Source organism: Chiloscyllium plagiosum, chromosome 2 (assembly GCF_004010195.1).
Source record: "Chiloscyllium plagiosum isolate BGI_BamShark_2017 chromosome 2, ASM401019v2, whole genome shotgun sequence".
Taxonomy (NCBI): domain Eukaryota; kingdom Metazoa; phylum Chordata; class Chondrichthyes; order Orectolobiformes; family Hemiscylliidae; genus Chiloscyllium; species Chiloscyllium plagiosum.
Genome location: NC_057711.1, coordinates 61,376,617 through 61,390,207, shown reverse-complemented (window position 1 = coordinate 61,390,207; position 13,591 = coordinate 61,376,617). Strand labels below are relative to the sequence as shown.

Here is a 13,591-nt window from a genome sequence, read left to right as displayed (position 1 = left end):
ACACTGTAAGTAATCTAATAGAAAACAAAATCTAATCTAATACTGGTGCTCCTCCAGTTCAGGTGCAACCCGTCTTCCTTGTACAGGTACCATTTTTTCTAGAAGCTATTCCAATGATCCACATATCTGAAGCCCTCCCTCCTACATCAGCCCTGCAGCCACATGCTCATCTGCACTCGCTCTCTGTTCCTAGCCTTATTAGCCCATGGCACCGGTAGCAATCTTGAGATTACTACTCTGCTCATCCTGCCTTCTAGCTTTCAAGCCAAATCCTTATATTCTTTTTCATGTCCTTTCCCTACCTCTGTCACTGATACCGATGTGTACCATGACTTCTTGCTGCTCTCCCTTCCCCTTAAGAATCCTGTAGACTCGATCCGAGACATTCCTGATCCTGGCACTTGGGCGGCAACATACTATCTGGAGTTACATTTGTGACAATAGAATCCCCTGTCTGTTCCTCTTACCATTGAATCTCCAATCACTATCACTCTCTTATTCTCTCTCTTCCCTTCTAGGCACAGAGCCAGACTCAGTGCCAGAAACATGACCGCCATGGCTTTCCCCAGTATGTTGCTCCCCCCCAGCAGTATACTTATTACTGAGGGGAACGTCCACAGGGGGTCCCTGTACTGTCTGCCTATTCCCTTTCCCTCTCCTGACCGTCACCCAGCCACCTTTATCCTATAACTTAGGTGTGACTACCTCCCAATAACTGCTCTGTATCACCCCCTCAGCCTCCTGAATGATCCGACTTGTATCTTCTGGAGTTTCAAAGAGCAAAAGGCAACTTGCCTGAAACATATACAAATCTAAGTGGTCTTGAAAGGATAGAAAATCTAGAACTTTGAAAGTTGTGAGACTTTGGAACTCTCTTGCTATAAAGGTAGTGGAAGAAGGATCTTTGAATGCTTTTATGCAGAGAAATGTAGAATCTTTTTAAGTAAGGGGTGAGAGGCTACTAGGGATAGGTGGGAAGGTGGATTTGAGGTAACAATCAAATTAGCTATGATCTTATTGAATGGAGTAGGTTTGAGAGGCTGAAGGGCCTACAGACTGCCTCATTCCACCTCTAAGTTATTCCCTGGTGCTTTAATAGGTAGGGCAGTAGCAGATTCCAACATGACTTTTGCTTCCATTTGTTACTGGTTTCAGGTAGATACTACCTGCCTCTTGATGCTACTCAACACCTCTGATTGGACTGGTCTCCTGTCAATTAGGTAATTCACATTATTGAGACCAATGTAGCTTCAGCACATGCTTGTATTGGAGAAGCCGATTCAACATCTCAGCCTCATAATAAAAGGCCATTGACTGTAATAATTAATTGTTTTCTTTTTGTAAATATTATGAACATAAAAATTATGAATACAAGTCGGCCATTTGGCTTCTTGAGCCTGCTCCAAACATTCAATAAGATAATCGCTCGTCTGATTACATTTCCATCCTCCCTTATTACATTTCACTCCATTGCTTATCAAAAATAGATTTACCTCCACTTTTAAAACTCTGTTTACACAGTTTTTTCCAGGAAGTGTTCCAAAGACTCACAACCCACTGAGAAAATAAGTTTCCTCATCTCTCTTTTAAATGGACTAACCTTTATTTTAAATAGTGATCCTTCGTTTTAAATTCACCCACAAGGGGAAACATCCTTTCAACATGTACCATGTCAACCTTTTCAGGTACGTTCCTAAACTTCAATACATGCAAGTGTCCAACCTTTTTTGCAAAAGATTAACGACCCATTCTGGGCAAGGATCCAGTAAATATTCTGTGATCTGCATCCATAAATAATGTTATAGATCAGACCAGATTTCTTCAAAACATTTTAAGAAGGTAGCCCAGACCTTAACTTTTTCTTATTTTAAAGACAAATGTAAAGTGTCTGTTCCAGATGTAATGTGATATTGTAATCCAGATGTAAGGTCAAACTACTCGACATTAAATAAAACACAATTAATTTGTGATATGGAGGTGCCAGCGTTGGGCTGGGTGGACAAAGTCAAAAATCACACAACACCAGGTTATAGTCCAACAGGTTTATTTGGAAGTACAAGCTTTTGGAGTGAAACTCCTTTGTCAGGTGGCTAGTGGGACAGGATTGTAGGACACAGAATTTATAGTAAAAGGTCAAAGTGTCATACAACTGATGTGATGTATTGAACAAACCGAGATTGCTGTTAGGCCTTTAATAACTTAGAATGGGTTTCAGGTTTCGTTTCATTAATATGTAAGTCCCAGAACTTCTTTCAAGTCACATTCCCAAGATAATTTAAGGTTTTATTAATAAAAAGTAACATCTCAGCTCAGACAATGCATTAAAGGTGTGAGGTTAGAGTCTGTCTAAATTCTAATCTTGAGGCAAAATAATTCTACTTCCAAAGTAGGAATTTTAAAAATGTCGCATGGACTGACTGCCTACCTACAGATTGTGTGCTTTTTGAATAAAATAGAATGTACCTGCAAATACTAATCTGCAAGTGCAAATTCACCCCATAGATTTATATATGTGTGCGCGTGTGTGCTTGAGCGCGCATACGAGGGAGAGTAAGGGAGTGAGAGAGTATGTTTGTTAGAGGGAAAGAGTATGTGTGTGTCCTTGTGTGTGTGACAGAGTATATGCTTGTGAGAGAGTGAGAATATGGGGGCAGGGGGGTGTATGTGTCTGTATGAGAAAAGGTCTGCATGAGTATGTGAGTGTGATCATGTGTAAGAGTGTGTGTCCATCTGTGTGTTTAGTGTAGTCGGGTCACCCGTAGAGTAACATGAACACAAGATCCCGCTTGAGACCATTCTAATGGGTACCAAATTTAGCTATCAGCCTCTGCTTGGCGACTGTGTTGTTGCGAATTCTTAAGTCTGCCTGGAGGACAGACACCTGAAGATCCGAGGCCGACTGTCCTTAACCACTGAAGTGTTCCCTGACTGGGAGGGAACATCCCTGCCTGGCGATAGTTATGCGGTTTTCATTCGTCCGTTGTTGTAGCATCTGCTTGGTCTCGCCAGTATACCATGCCTTGGCACACCCTTGCCTGCAGCGTATGATAGACAACGTTGACTGAGTTACATGAGCACCCGCTATGCAGGTGGTGAGTGGTATACCAATGTGTGATAGTAGTATCCACATCGACACTCTGACACATCTTGCAGTGGTTGCCATGACACGGCTGTACGGTGTTGTGATCCATGTTGTCCTGAAGGCTAGGCAGTTTGCTGCAAACCATGGTCTGTTTAAGGTTTGGCAGTTGTTTAAATGTGAGAAGTGGAGGCGTAAGGAAGATCTTGGCAAGGTGCTCAACCTCTTTGATAATGTGTTGCAGACTGCAAAGAACCTGTCTTAGTTTCTCTGCTCCCAGGAAGTACTGGACAAACGAAGGGTACCCTATGTCTCTCAGACACACACAGCAATCCCCACCCACTACCAACAGCATCATCCCCCCCACTCACACCCTTTCACAGGCATATGCTCTGTGCACACTATCTCCCTCTCTCCCAAACAAACACTCTCTCACTCCTTCACATGCACGCATACACTCATATAAGTCTATGGGGTGAATTTGCACTTGCAGATTTGTATAAGCAGATAAATTTTATTTTGTTCAAAAAGCACACTATTGTAGGCAGTCAGTCCATGTGACACTTTATAAATTTCTACTTTGGAAACAGAACCAGTCTCACTCAAGGTTGGAATTTAGACAGACTCTAACCTCACACCTTTAATGCATTGTCTGAGCTGGGATGTCAATTTTTAAAAATAAAACCTTAAGTTATCTCAGAAATGTGACTTGAAATAAGTTCTGGGGTCTACACATTAATGAATCGAAACCTGAAACCCATTCTAAGTTAGGAAAGACTTAACAGCAATCTAGGTTTGTTCAATACATCACATCAGTTGTATGACACTTTGATCTTTTACTATAAATTCTGTGTCCTATGATCCTGCCCCACTAGCTACCTGACAAAGGAGCAGCGCTCCAAAAGCTTGTACTTCCAAATAAACCTGTTGGACTGTAACTTGGTGTTGTGAGATTTTTAAACAATTAATTTAAATACTGTAGTTAACCAAAGAAAGATAAATTTAGAATAACTTAACGCTATTGAAAAATTTAACAGAATAACAGATAAATAACTATTACTAATTAATTGTTCGAATATAGCAACATCCCATAAACGCATGCCTTGGCAAAAAAGGAAAGTTCAGACACTGATTCTCACACACAGTTCTCCAATCCAGGATGAAAAAACATCAAGAGAAAATTCAGGAAGAATAGCAGCCAGGAGATATTCACTGAAGTTTCCAACTCTGTTGAGACCCCAGTAGCTGATGTTACTCAAAAACTAAAACCCAGAAATCCTAATCTGTAAGAGCTGGCCACACCCATTCAGGCTGCTTTAAAAAGTGGTCTTACCAGCCAACTCAGTACCTCATGTTCAATCTCTCTCTTTAAAGAAACCAGGACAAAATAACTTAAATCTACAACATTGTCACAATAAGGGGACTCTTTTGTCTTAACTTTTTTTTATTTCAGGGGACGTGGACATTGCTTGCTGGGGAATTTATTACCCATGGTTTAGATCAGAGTGGTGCTGGAAAAGCACAGCAGGTCAGGCAGCATCCAAGGAGCAGGAAAATCGACAGATTTATTGCCCGTCCCTGGTTAAATTTGAGAAGGTGATGGTAAGCTGCATTCTATTTGGTGTAGGTAGACCCACAATGCCAATACGGAGGGAGTTCTGGAAATTTGCTGCAACGACATTAAAAAATAGCAATATATTTCCAAGTATGGAAGGAGAGTGGATTGAAGGGGAACCTGTAGATGGTAGTGCTCCCATCAATATTGTTCCACCATTGAATGGGATTATGACTGACCTGATAATTCTAAACTTCACTTTACTGCCTTAGGGCAGTACAAATGTGAGTTCTTTCCTAAAAACCAACTTGATTTGTTTACATTAGGTTTTGATATCAAGATAGTTAATATATGTCAGAAATAGGGTGGAAATAGTCATTTCAAGACCATTCCAGACACCACTTTCACAAACTCTCCATTCTTAGGGTTTTACCCCAAATTCAATTTAGATTCTTGAGGTTTTCAGTTTCAGCAGACATCATTTCAAAGATTGCAGATGATACAAAACTCGGAAATGTAGTATCTAAATATTATCTTTTATGATTTATTGATTCTTACTTTTAGTTTGCGACGAGCATTGAATTCCTGAAGTTTCTTTTGCACGTTATCCATATGAATGAAATTTGCTGCTTTTCCTATTACCCAGGGGTGTTGTAGGGCCTGATAGGTAGTTAGGCGTTTCTTAGGATCCAAAACAATCAACTTTCTAACCTGAAAGAAAATTTTGACGTAGAACAAGAAACATATTCAGTAATCAACCAACTTTTGCAATAGAAAACTACAATATGTCTCATCTCTGGGATACACCAAACAACCCCACCATCCTGTGGCCAACCACTTCAACTCCCCTCACACTCCCACAAGGACATGCAAGTCCTGGGCAACCTCCAATGCCATGTCAAAGCCACCTGCCAATTGGAGGAAGAACGTCTCATCTTCCGCCTTGGGATCCTTCAACCATACGGCATCAACATCAACTTCACTGGTTTCCAAATCTCACACCCCCACCTCATCCCAGATCCAAACCTCCAACTCAGCATCGTCCTCTTGACCTGCCCTAACTGTCCATCTTCCTTCCCACCTATCCACTCCACCCTCCCCATCAACCAATCACAAATATCCCCCTGTCACCTGTCACCTTCCCACATACATTCCCCTCAGCCCCACCCCCAGCTCCCTACTTATCTCTCACCCCCCCATTCCTGATGAAGGGTTTATGCCCAACGTGACTCTCCTGCTCCTCAGATGCTGCCTGACCTGCTGTACTTTTCCAGAGCCACCCTTTTCTGACTCTCCAGCATCTGCAGTCCTCACTTTCGCCTGCAACATGTCTCAGTACTGCAACACACACATTATATAAAGTCTTCCTTTTCAGTCAGAGCCGGATGTATTATATGAAGGACAAAGGTAATGGCCAAGCACTAAATTGGCAATTCCCAGTTTCATGTTTTTAATTATGTCTAGCTGAAAGGTCAATCCCTTTTGTACATACACCACCAGTTTGAAAAAGGGTATCAGAGAGTGAGATAAATGAGAAAGTGTTGACTAAGTAATATGTTTAAACACCTTGAAGACTATCGGCGGAAAGAAACATTGACAGAGATTAAAACGTTTTGAGATCTTGGGAATTTGTTTTATTTGTTCTTGAGATGTGATACTCATTAGCTTGGTGAGCCTTTATTGCCTAAAACTAACTCTCCTTGAGAAAGGTGATGGTGAGCTATCTTCTTGAATTGCTGCAATCCTTGGGTTGTAAAGACACCCACGGTGTTGAAGAAAGTATTTTGACCCAGCAAAGGAATGGCAGTATAATTCCATGACATTTTGGTGGGTGGCTTGAGGGGAATTTGTAGGTGATGGTGTGCCCATGCATCTCTTGCCCTCGCCCTTGTGAGATACAGGTTTGCCAAAGGAGCATTGGTGAGTTGCTGCAATGGACTTTGTACACAATATGTATTACTGGTGGAGAAAGTATGCCAAGGATTCTAGAATTATTGTGGTTTGCTGGGCCCTTTACTTCACAGTGGCTGCAGAGAGGAATGGAGTTAGTGCAAGAGCATGCTGAAAAACATCTGGCATCCTTGACAAAAACATCCTGATGTGTTTTTGGCATTTGCAGACACAGACAAGCCTGCAACATTATGAGAAGACAATGTTTTAGTTGACTAGCATGTCTGCAAATTGGCTTTCCATCTCAATCTGTCAGACTACATTCCTGCAGTCATTCAGCCAGCCATCATATTCAAAGCTTTTCCTCCTCATTAAAGGTGACCCATTTACCTGAAACTGACCAAGATAACTTGGAGTTACAATAAAGCAAAGACCATTTCAATGAATAGTGCATATATACCTGTAGTCATTGTTTCATTTGAAATAAAGCATTTATGAAAAAGTAGTACTACAATAAACACCCAAATGAATCCCTTTGTGCTATTAAGGCTCTTTCCTCATACTTTCTATTACTTCTATGTAGTGCTACCCTGTGAATTCAGGAGAAGTAGTGTCAGGCTGCTTGACTGCTTGCTGTGACCCAAAACATGCCTCTGATCAGCATCTGTTTTGTTTTGGACTGCATGATGGTCTGATCAAGGCTGCACCTGTGGTTCAGAAGGTGGGATCAGCAGAGGCTAAGAGGTAGAGGCAGTCAGAGAAGAGTCCCCATTAGCCATTTCTCATTGTTTTCTCTCAAAGCCTACCTGCTCTCCTCTGCTAGTCAACAGTAGGAGTGCACTTAGATGCATGACAGTGTAACATTTTGCTGTCAAGGTATTCTGTAAACTTGCAAGGTACTGGTGTCGACTAGCACGCTTTCAGTAATTTACGGTTTCTGATTCTCCAGGAGATTGACAAATCTTAAACCAGAGATGGTAATCAGTGCACATGCCTGAGACAACATGGCACACATTAGAGATAGATTTCTCCATAACCTGCACATTGGTATGTACAGTCTCGAGAAATACTGCAGAAGGAAAGACATCTCCTGTTGCTGTTTCACAAGTGGTCCTGTTTTTAACGATGTCTCAGGCTCAGCATCGATATTTAGCTGAGCAGAACTTTCAATGTTCGCTGTCCTCCTCCAACAGGCACTCTCCACTGCTATCTCTGTTTCCAGTTCCTGCCCTGCTCACATGTATTGTGCTCTTCACCATGTGCTACCCTACCTATCTGTGTTGATGTACCCACAGAGATGTCTGGAGCTGCAGTGGTGGAGCACACACAGAAGTCAGGTGATGATGCTTCCTCTGAGAACTCTTTGGGCTTCCGCTCTATCAGGATCATCATTGTACTGTGGGAGAAGAGAAACAGGAATTAGACCTTTAAACAATAGCAATAATAACATGTTTTCCAACTATCTTTTCAACATCAGCAATTTTGTTACACTCTGCACTTTCATTCAAGCCGTTAAATAAATTGTAAATAGTTGAGGCCCCAACACTGATCCTTCTGGTGCCCCACATTTCCAACTGGAAAATGACCTATTTGCCTCAATTCTGTAACCTTTTACATTAGTGCTGATAGGAAGTGAAGTAGAATTACAAATTAGCATTGTGCAGATCATGAGAATAAAGGTACAGTATTGGTCTAATCAATTCAACATGAGCAACAAATAAGCTTCAAGTAGCAATGTATCATCTAGTGCTGTCAGCAGACCTCTGAAACCACATCCCATCTCCTATCATTATCATGCCACTTTGCTGATCAAAAATCTTTCCTCCACTGCAGTCAGTGTGGCCATAGTTGCAGTCCGCCTCTAATTCGTTACCTCTCCTTGGAACTGTAGACTCTTTTCTACAGGGAGAAAGGACAGAGTTAGGAGTGTGAGAAGTGAACTTTTTTCCGAGGATTGAGGATGAATATTTGAGGAGGATATCTGTGAAGAATATGTATGAGAGGGTAGTAGGACAAGAGTGAATTTGAGTGTTGTCTATTGAAATGAAAACTTGAGGATGATGTTGCAGGCATGCTTTGTATATGCTAAGAAAGTAACTCAGTGAGATGAATGCCACGCTGCAGAGGTGGAACGAGATGGTAGTAGCTTTTAGCTGAATGGTCTACAATATTCACCCTTTTGGATGTGGCACTGGATCCAGGTCCTGAGCACCACACTCTCATGGTCACCATTTGCAGCAGGCCTGCATGGTGAAGCGGTGTGGCCATCTGCTACTGTCATCGTGGAAGTAGACTTCTTCTCTGGTACTGACTGAATGCGTCATGCCCTCCAAGGATGAGTCTGAGGAATGAGGAGACATGTGGAAGGCGTGAGGAGGGCATTCTTTCCCTAGCTTGACATCTCATATCAATCCTGCAGCAGGCTTCTTCTTCCCATAATTCAGAGCTAGGACAGTGAAAAATGTAGGAAGAGTAGACAGAGTAAGTCCATCAAGAGATTGCTAGACTACTTTGGATATTTCAAAATCAATTTGGAACTGGCAACCAGTGGAGGTCGGTGATGATACAGCTGTCGAGTGAAAAGAATACACTGCCGAAGGGAAAGTTCTAGATTATTGGAGTTTCTGTAGAATGATGTTTAAAAGGGCAATGCGATCATTAAAAGTTCTCATGTTGACAAAGATTATTGAGCATTTTAGTGGCTGTGGGATGAGGGGAGGACAGACATAAACATGATTGTCAAAATGGAATTGGCTATGGCAAGGTTGGATTGGATATGGGGCTTGAAGCTCAGATTAGCTCAGAATGAAATAGACACTAATGTTCCTCACTCGCTGGGCCTACCGCTGGGCAAACAACTAAACAGAGAGATGTATTTAGGGGACTAAATGTCAATATTGCTGACCCACAGCTGAACTAGATAGCATTGTTCTTGCCAATGGTGAGTCAGACAGCATGGTCACATTTGCAGATTTGAGAGTGGTGGCAGAGAAGTAAAGGTGAATGCAGTAAACATGTAAATAGAAACTAAACAATACTTACAAATAATGTTTAGTGTGCATATAGAGTGTTCAAGGCTGTACTATAGGCCATACAAAGCAACTGTATGCATGTAGAAAAATACATTGTTTTTAAGAATTTATTCTTGGGAATGTGGGCGTTGCTGGGTGGTCAATTAGGACCATCCTAATTGCCCAGAGCATGGTTAAAGGTCAAGCACATACCTGTGGGTCTGGAGTCACATAGGGCAGAGCAGACATTAGTGAATCAAACTGGCTTTTACAGTAATCAACAGAGATTACACAGTTGCGATTAGACTAGATTTTTTGATCATTCCAGATTCATATTGAATTCAAATGTCACTATCAGCCAGGGTGAGATTTGAACTTATGCCCCAAGAATATTCGCCTCAGATTCTGGATTACTAGTCCCATGACATCACCACCTCCCTGAGAATTACCAGAGTTATAAAGCAATGATACAAAACATACAAATGGAACCATGTAGGAGGAACAGTGGAGAGAGATTTGGCAGTCAACCATAAATATTGATGTCAATTTGCTGATGATGGATAATGTATCAAAGGCAAAATTATTGTTGGTGACTCTGACCTCGGTTTTGTGAGAGGAATGGAAGCAAGACTGAAAAGAATTGAGAGGGGATGGTGGACAGTTTGGAACACAGCATTTTCTCCCAGTCTGTTTGAGGTGAGTGTTTTGAAATAACTCTTCAGACTGGACTTTCAGAATCTGGAAGAATGTAATTAACATTTTGAAGAGGCTATTAATGGAGCTTATTTTTGTAGGATGCTCCTCCCTTCCCAATACATGAGGGGATTTAAAAACTTTTCTGGTTTCATGAATGTATTCCTTTGTTTCGCTTATCAAATCACTGAATTAGATTTTTAAAGGTCTTTTTAAAAATTTACACATTGCTCTGGCTGCCATAGTGTCAAAAAGCATGGAACCAGACCGTTCGGTCCAACTTGTACATGCCGATTAGATTTCTCAAACTAAAGTGGTCCCACTTGACCCATATCCCTCTAAACCTTTCCTATTCATGTACCTTTCCAGATGTCTTTTAAATGTTGTAACTATACCTGCATTTACCACTTCCTCTGGCATTTCATTTCAAACATGAACCACTCTGTGTGAAAAAGTTGCCCCCCAGGATCCTTTTAAATCTTTCCCTTCCCATCTTAAAATTATGTCCTCTGGTTCTGAATACCCCTATCCTAGGAAAAGACCTTTACTATTCACCTTATCTACACCCCTCATAATTTTATAAGCCTCTGTAAGGTCACCCCTCAACCTTCTACACTCCAGGAGAAACATTCAGACTATGCAGTATCTCCTTATAACTTATACCCTCTAGTTCCAGTAACCTCCTTGTAAATCTTTTCTGCACCCATGCAATTTAACAATATCCTTCCTATAGCAGGGCAACCACCTGAACTGCTAGTTATCTATGGTAGGAAGTTCAGGTTGAGGTTCCGGATGTAAGTTTGCTCGCTGAGCTGGAAGGTTTGATTTCAGACGTTTCAGCACCATACTAGGTAACATCATCAGTGAGCCTCCAGATGAAACACTGGTGGTATGGCCTGCTTTTTATTTGTGTTTAGGTTTCCTTGGGTAGTGTCGTTGTTTCCTGTGGTTTTGTCATTTCCTGTTCTTTTTCTCAGTGGGTGGTAAATGGGATCCAAGTCAATGTGTTTGTTGATAGAGTTCTGGTTGGAATGCCATGCTTCTAGGAATTCTTGCACATGTCTCTGTTTGGCTTGACCTAGGATGGATGTGTTGTCCAAGTTGAAGTGGCTTCCTTCCTCTTATGTATGTAAAGAACATGTCCAGAAGCCCTAGCCTTTCTTCCCTACATCAAAGACATCTCAGAAATAACTGCCAGACTACTCAGACCTCTTGGCATCATGGTAGCCCATAAACCCACGAACACACTAAAACAGCAGCTAATGAACTTGAAAGACCCTATACAGACAACAAATAAAACTAATTACAAAAAACCTTGCAAGAACTGTCACAAACACTACATTGGACAAACAGGCAGAAAGTTAGCCACCAAGTTACATGAACATCAAGTAGCCACAAAAAGACATGATCCACTCTCAATAGTATCTTTGCATACAAATGAGGAAGGACACCACTTCGATTGGGACAATACATCCATCCTAGAACAAGCCAAACAAAGACATGCACGAGAATTCCTAGAAGCATGGCATTCCAACTGGAACTTTATCAACAAACACAACGACTTGGATCCCATTTACCACCCCCTGAGAAAAAGAACAGGAAATGGCATCACCACAAGAAATGACAATACCACAGGAAATGATGTCACCAATCCAAGGAAACCTAAACGCAGATAAAAAGTAGACCATACCACCAGTGTTCATCTGGAGACTCACTGATGATGTTACCTAGTATGGTGATGAAACATTTGAAACCAAACTTTCCAGCTCAGCGAGCAAACCTACATCCAGTTATTTATGGTGCTAAATTACATCTGTCAAAGCGGAAAATATCCTTAAATGGCAAATACGCACAACTATCACATACTTACCATCAGGATATATAAATGGTGACATCCGGCATGGTTTTCTTCATACAGCACACATCCTTTCAACACTACAGAGGATTGAATAGTTTTCTTCCTAAAATGCATAATTTCTTGGCATAATAGATGTATGACAATAGGGCAAGTTAACCTTTAAATGTGCCTTGTAACAATTTATTATTTAAAATTGTAGTAAATGCAGAATTCAACAAACATTGATTCCTAAATAGTTCTTCCTCCTCCAAACAGTTTGCAAAGATCTGTTCCATATATGCCTGAAAGATTGTGAAGAATACAGTCTTGAAAGATAGTTTTCTCTAACAAGTGTCGTGAACACATAAGCAGGATGTTCTCTACTAGTTAAGGATAGTTTTTTCTTATTTACACCATCAGTCCAGAGGTAGAGGCACTACCACTCTGCCACAAGAGGTCTACTTGTACTTCTTTCATGCCCAGCTCCTCCTTTACTATTAGTTAATGGTCTCAATTGTGTCACAGAGGGAAAGAACAGATTAAAGACTATGCCATTTCCCCATATCACCTAGATTTGCTTAAACACACATGACTTTTGAACCTGGGAACAGGATGCTCACCTGCTCAATAGAGATAGCACATTATTCATGAAGTCCTAAGGAAAAGGAAAATTTTAAAAGGGGATTGATACTCAAGAACAAAAAAAAGTTAAGTGGCATTTGATAATGTATTCAAATCTGCATATATTAGTATTTAGGTTAGATATAGTATAAGCAAAACATGTGGCTGTTACTGCCTTATGTCTCACTCCCAGTCATTATTAATTCTTTACTTAAATCTAAACCCTCAAATCTATCAGGCATATGTAACCCAAGCTCCACAGCATAGATAGTGTGAAGAATCCAATAATCACTTATAATTTATGCCACAGAATTACATTAATGCCTGAAATTTAGTTCTCAATTTCATTTCTTAAAGCAATGGATTGTGGAATTAATGCACAACGATGGACTTACAGTACTATTGATCAGAATTTTCTTTGTTATTGTTAGATATGAATATCCACAATCTAGCTAAACATAGAATACTACTGTGCAAAGCTATAACTGTATTCTTTTGACCCACTTGTCAAACTGCTACTCATGCACATCCCAAAGCAAGAGTTGGTTTGTCTTTCCAAAAACTGTTCATTTCTGTCTTTGTTTACTATAAACACTAGCTTACTATGCCCTTCCTAATCGAGCCTCCCCCCCCCATCACCCCTAGGAAAGGACACACCTTTGGGACAGATGGGATTTGTACCCTAGCCTCCTAGCTCAGAGGGATGGAAACTATTAATGTGTCAGAAGAGCTTTCTAGCACATGGCCTTTGTTTACATTTTCTAAGTAACCTGTTCTCTGATGTTATTACACACCTCCAGAGCAAATGCGACTTGAACACAGACCTCCTTGCTCAGAGGTAGGGGGAGGCGATGGCCTAGTGGTATTATTGCGACTATTAATCCAGAATCACAGCTATTGTTCGG

At 41.0% G+C, this 13,591-nt stretch overlaps 1 protein-coding gene across 5 annotated transcripts in view; it reads right to left on the bottom strand.

Annotated features, from left to right (window-relative positions):
• Positions 1–13,591, bottom strand: part of camk4 (calcium/calmodulin-dependent protein kinase IV) — a 161,457-nt gene that overhangs the window by 4,781 nt on the left and 143,085 nt on the right. For 4 of the 5 annotated variants that reach the window (XM_043710559.1, XM_043710532.1, XM_043710525.1 and 1 more), the window contains one exon: positions 5,193–5,345. The exons of the other annotated variant lie outside the window; for it this stretch is intronic. In XM_043710559.1, coding sequence (XP_043566494.1) covers positions 5,193–5,345 — 153 coding nt within the window. The remainder of the gene's footprint in view (positions 1–5,192; positions 5,346–13,591) is intronic. 5 annotated transcript variants of the gene reach the window in all.